The sequence below is a fragment of the Priapulus caudatus genome, unplaced genomic scaffold, assembly GCF_000485595.1.
Source record: "Priapulus caudatus unplaced genomic scaffold, Priapulus_caudatus-5.0.1 Scaffold848, whole genome shotgun sequence".
In the NCBI taxonomy this organism is placed as follows: Eukaryota; Metazoa; Priapulida; class Priapulimorpha; order Priapulimorphida; family Priapulidae; genus Priapulus; species Priapulus caudatus.
In genome coordinates this window covers 73910-79755 of record NW_014577909.1, presented here as the reverse complement: position 1 = coordinate 79755, position 5846 = coordinate 73910, and the positions used below count along the sequence as shown (strand labels likewise).

At 51.3% G+C, this 5846-nt stretch overlaps 2 protein-coding genes across 2 annotated transcripts in view; both read left to right on the top strand.

Moving 5' to 3' along the window:
• LOC106813953 (carbohydrate sulfotransferase 11-like) overlaps window positions 1-5846 on the top strand; it is a 28643-nt gene that overhangs the window by 9918 nt on the left and 12879 nt on the right. The gene's annotated exons all lie outside the window — the stretch shown is intronic.
• Window positions 4418-5840, top strand: LOC106813952 (the record flags this gene model as incomplete). Its single annotated transcript, XM_014818201.1, is given in 1 exon segment — window positions 4418-5840. A coding segment is annotated over 1 exon segment (1422 nt), but the record flags the coding sequence as incomplete, so codon positions are not given.

The following is a 5846-nucleotide window of genomic DNA, read 5'->3' as shown; positions in this document are numbered from 1 at the left end:
GTTCTTCTGCCACATTAGCTCTAATAGTACGGATATACACGTATTATGAAAAAGCTGAAGGAACTGAAGCAGAACTATCTGAAGATTCTAGATTCTCATCTCTTCTATCTCCTGCTATCAAATCAACTGCACTCATTTAATCATCAACATCAATCACCAATCATTAAACCAGATAACCAATCGACCACAATCAACCAACTAACCAAACAACCAACACAATCAATCAACCTAATACAATGAATAAATGAACAAATAAATTAATTAATAATAATTAATTAATCAATCATCAGTCAGTCAGTACGCGTATATAACGCCAACTACATTGTTTCTAGATACATGCTGGGAATATAATTGCCTATGAATATAATGAACTCTACGCAACAGGTTTGGCAATGCACCCATCACGTTTTTGAGTGCGCGTACCCTTCCGCCATTGAAAGTACAAGACCAGTAGAAACGGTAAGCAACGTAACAGGTTCTTGCGCCTATATGCTCACTCGCCTTTCCTCTTTGCATCTTACTCACCGGAAACACCCACCAGTCTCGCGAACCGCAGCTGAGTATCTTCTCGTACGCACGCGTCCTCGTGCTGCCATCTGTCAATACAAGAGCATTCTCGCCCACTCGCTTCACTCCCACTGCAGCACGAGCAGTCCTTTCTCCGTCCTGTCGATTGAGAAGTCGAAGAAAGAGCGTAAGTCTCGCCTAGAATGCGGCAAATCCGATGCCATGACGTCACGTTTGACGTCGATGGCGTAGCAGCCGCTTGCCCGTCGGTGACCGTTGCGTACGTTGCTAAGAGACGCACGTCGTGCGGCTCAACTGTCGTGCGAGAGCGGGTAAGTGTTAGGATATTAGGGCGCCGGTAGTGGCGCCCACGCGTCAGCTTTTCAACTGTGTGACATATTAGTCTAAGACTCTCGAATCAACCCGATGTTTGTCGACAACCATATATATTGAACTTTTTAGCTAAAAAAAAACGTTTACTTATGTAACCGTTGATTACGTACTTCGGCAATTTGTGGATTTCGCGGGAAGGTGGTAGTAGCCTACCCCGGTGTATCACATAAATGCGTTGGATTGGGGGAGTGTGTAGTAGCCAGCTACCCCGTGTATCACAGCCCGGGGTGGAGAGGTGGTGGGGAACTAGCCCAACTGCGCGATGAAGCGCCACCTGCGAAACAGATTGTGAAACACGCCGCAGCGCGTACAACTCACCTTGTGTGTGTGTGTTGTGTGTGTGTGTTGTGTGTGTGTGTGTGTTGTGTGTGTGTGTGTGTGTGTATGTGTGTGTGTGTGCTGTGTGTGTGTTTGTGTATGTGTGTGTGTGTGTGTGTCTGCTGCGCCAGCCGTCGCACGCCGGCTAAGCACGCCACTATCGCGCGAGCAGACGCGGACAGCATTCCCCTGGCGGATAGTCGAGTTCGTATCCGCTTCGGCAGCCTCGTGCGTCACAAGAGGGCGGATTCAGCTTTCTTGGGCCAGCGCACGCATATGCAGGAGGAGCACGCGTCTTCGAGATCGAGTCTCGTTGCCTCTGCGCGGATGAATTGAAAAGCGATAAATAAAACTGTATCTTGTTCTCGCCTATCTATATCTATACTATATCAATATCTTATATATTTATATACTTGTATTTTATTTTCCATATCGCTTATATTTTATTCTTATATTTATCTTGTATCTTGTATCTCATATTAATTTATATCTTATCTGTGCGGAGGACGAAACAACACGCGCGAGCGTGAGAAGCGAAGGACGAGAAAAAGCTTGTGTGTGTGTGCTTGTTGCTGGTGTGTGTGTGCTGTGTGTGGTGTGGTGGTGTGTGGTGCGTGTGTGTGTGTGTGGTGTGCGTGTGTGTGTGTGTGTCTGTGTGACGTGGGGTGTGTGTGTGTGTGTGTGTGTGTGTGTGTGTGTGTGTGTGTGTGTGTGTGTGGTGTGTGTGTGTGTTGCTGTGTGTGTGTTGTGCTGTGTGTGTGTGTGCGTGCGTGTGGTGTGTGTGTGTGTTGTGGTGTGTGTGTGTGTGTGTGGTGTGTGTGTGATGTGTGTGCTGTTGTGGTCGTGTGTGTTGGTGCTGTGGATGTGTGGTGTGTGTGTTGGGTGTGGTATGTGTGTGTGTGTGTGTGTGTGCGTTGTGGTGTGTGGTCGTGTGTGCTGGTGTGTGTGTGACGGTGTGTTGTGTGTGTGTGTGTGTGGTGGTGTGTGGTGTGGTGTGGTGTGTCGTGTGATTGTGTGTTACCGTGTGTGTGTGTGTGTGTGTGTGTGTGTGCTGTGGTGTGTGTGTGTGTGTGTGTGTTGTTGGTGTGTGTGTGTGTGTGTGTGTGTGTGTTGTGTTGGTGTGTGTGTGTCGTGTGGATTGTGTGTGTGTGGTGTGTGTGGTGTGTGTGGCTGTGTGTGTGTGCGTGTGCTTGTTGGTGTGTGTGATGTGTGTGTGTGTGCGTGTGTGTGTGCGTGTGTTGTGTTGGGGTGTTGGTGTGTCGCTTTTGCGGTGTGGGTGGCTTGTGCGTGTTGTGGTGCTGGTCTGGTGGTGGTGTGTGTGTCTGGTTGTGGTGTGTGTGTGCGTGTGTGTGTGGTCGTGTGTGTGGTGCTGTGTGTGTGTGGTGGTGTGTGTGTGTGTGCGTGTGTGTGGTGTGTGTGTGCGCGTGTGTGCGTGTGTGTGTGCTGTGCGTGTGTGTGGCGTTGTGTGCTGTGGGTTGTGCGTGCTGTGTGTGTGTGTGTTTTCTATGTGTGTGCTGTGTGTCGTTGTTCGGTGTCGTCCGACCGTTGTGTGCTGCGACGTGTGTGTGTGCGCTGTGGTCGTGTGCGTGTGTGGTCTGTGCCCGCTGTGGTGTTGCGTGTGCGTGTGCGCGCTGCGTGGTGTGTGCGTGTGCGGTGTGCGTTGGCGTCGTGGCGTGGCCTGTGTGCGGCGTGTGGCCCGTGTGTGCGTGGTGTGCGTGCGGTGGCTCTGCGTGGCGCGCCGCAGTGTGTGCGTGTGTGTCGTCGTGTGGTGTGTTGTGCGGCGGTATTGTTTGTGTGGGCGCGATGTGTGCGGGTGGTGGTGTGTGCGCGCGCGTAGGTGCGATGTGCGCGCGCGGTGTGCGGCGTTGTGCGGCGTTGCTGTCGTGTGTTGGTGTGTAAGTGCGTATGTCATCGCCAGACTTTACCTTAATCACCTTTCGCTCACCTCACCGGAATTCGCTCTAGCGTAATGCAGCCGCAGCGTCGCTACTGGCTCCATGCATGTGCCATCAGCGCCTCTATCGGCTGCTGCGACCCTCGCATCCGGCCACGGGCAAGCACGCAGGTGGGTTGGGATCAAACTAGGTTTCGGCATGTGAGACAGTGTGCGAGTGCCGGAATTCGCGACACAACCTTTCTGTCGGCATCTGGAAAAGACGTTATATATATAATGTTAATGTATATCAATATTAGTATAATATCTATGATAATATAATATATATATATATATATATAATATATATTAATATATGTGTAATATAATATAATAGATATAATACAATAATTATAATGTAAATGTCGCAAAGTTGAGTAGTTCAAGAGAATAAACCGAGCTTGAAAGCCGGAGCCGACATTGCTACGCTTCGGCAGTACTGTATCGGATTGAAGGCGTTCACAGCCTTACGAATGCACTGCGGCCACGGAGGAGTACTAGCATTTAAAATTTTACAGCATTTACAGATATACACGACCACAATAAATGGGTGATCTATATATATATATATATATATTATATATATATACATATATATATATATTATTAGATATTGTTATTATTTATATATATATTATATATCATCCAGGAACATGGAAAACACTTGCATTGTAAAAAAAAATTAGCGCCACCTACCGCACGGGCCGACGTTGCATGGCTCCTCGGAATAGACCTGGCCGCAGCACTCTAGACCTCCGTTCGTCGCCGGCGACGCCACCTCTCTCGTGTATGATTTTGTTCCCGGCCCACAGGTGGCGTTGCATGTACTAGGCATCCAATCTCCCCACAGACAGTTTGTGACGCAGTCGCTGAGCACTCCGTTACACGTGAATATACCGCCGATGCACGTGCTGCAGACGAGAAGTTATGAGACAGATATAAGACAGATATAAGACAGAGAAGTCATAAGACAGATAGAAGACAGATAGAAGACAGATATGAGACAGATATAAGACAGAGAGAAGTTATAAGACATATATGAGACAAAAGAAGACAGATATAAAACAGATATACACACACACACACACACACACACACACACACACACACACACACACACACACACACACACACACACACACACACACACACACACACACACACACACACACACACACACACACGTGCCCAGTGTAAGTGCACAGTGTAAACCCAGCGTCCGCCTACTGAAGGGCATAATAACAAACATTGGTCTAATCTCTCACAGGCGCATCGAAGGCCGACGAGATTATGCTCGGCGCGTACGACATCGCACTCAGCATCGCCGACTCGGCCCAGACGCAGGTGGAATCATTCAATAAGGAAGCGGGCGTCAACGTCGCCATCCAGGGCTCGCTGCTCGCCTTCACGCTCGTCATCGGCCCACTGCTCAGCAAAGGCTTCGGCAAGTGGAAGGCAAAATACAGGCCCAACATCCAAGTCGCAAATCGTCCTCGCCGCGGCGCAATCAGTCTGTCGTCATCGCAGGCGAAACGACTGCGGTTTAAGGTCGGTGCCATTGCTGCGGGTAAGGCGCTCTTCCGCGGAGTCCTGTTCCTGCTACCGCTCGCCAGCGCTGGTCTGCTGCTCGGGTTCAGCATCAAGCAGGAGTCAGATGTCCACAGCTACCTGGTCGAGTCGCTGAAGACGCTGAGGGAAGCCAAGTTCGAGCTGCTGGCAAAGAACATCAACGCGACACGCACGGAGGCGGAGCAGGCGGCGTCGTTCGTCGAATTCAATGAGATTTTCGTTAACATGACGGCCACGTACGAGTACGTCTCGCGTCCGGCGACAGACACGCTCTGCACGGCCTGCACCGACTGCCAGGACCTGTCGAGCACCTACTGCACGGAGAAATGCAGCGGTGACGCGGCTTGCGTGACGAAGTGCCAGGCATCCCGGGCGCAGAAACTGTGCGCGTCGTGCCGAGCCACGGCCGGACTGTACGTGTGCGACGCCGTCACGACCAAAGTCAGCGACAAACTCGAGCAGGACAACATGAACGTGTTGAAGACGTTACAGGAGAACTTCCTGAAGCTGCTGACGGCGCAGAAGAACTCGCTCAAGTTCGTGCTCGGCTACATGAAAGATCGCTCGGACGCTCTCACTTACATCGTCAAAGCAGCCACGCTCACACCGCCGAAGACACTCGCCGCCATCGTACAGGACCTGCAGCTCAGCCCCAACTACCCGGACTACACGCGCAAGCAGGTCATCGAGTTCCTGCACGCTGCAAAGCCGACCTGGACGACGTTCGACGGCTGTAGTCTGACGACGGGCGCATGCTGGGACACGATCGTTGCCGACGGCGTCTCCAAGAGCCAAGCTCCGTCAGACATCCTTGTCGAGGTAAACAAGCTGGATGCGACGAAGACGCTGAATGAAGTGTTGGCGGCGATCAAGGGGTTGCGTCCGACGCTAACGCAGTATCAGTTCTGTCTGCTCGCGGCGCCATTCACCTGCGCCGAGACGAAGATCAACGCGTGGATCCACGCGACGCCTAAACGCAGCGTCCCCTTCATGCAGGAGTTGCTATTGGAACTCGGCTTCTCTACGATCACTGAGAAACAGGTGTTGACCTTCGTCGCCAAGCTGCTGCCTGGACAGACCACGTACAAGGGTTGCAGCCTCACCACGCTCACGTGCTGAGCGCGTG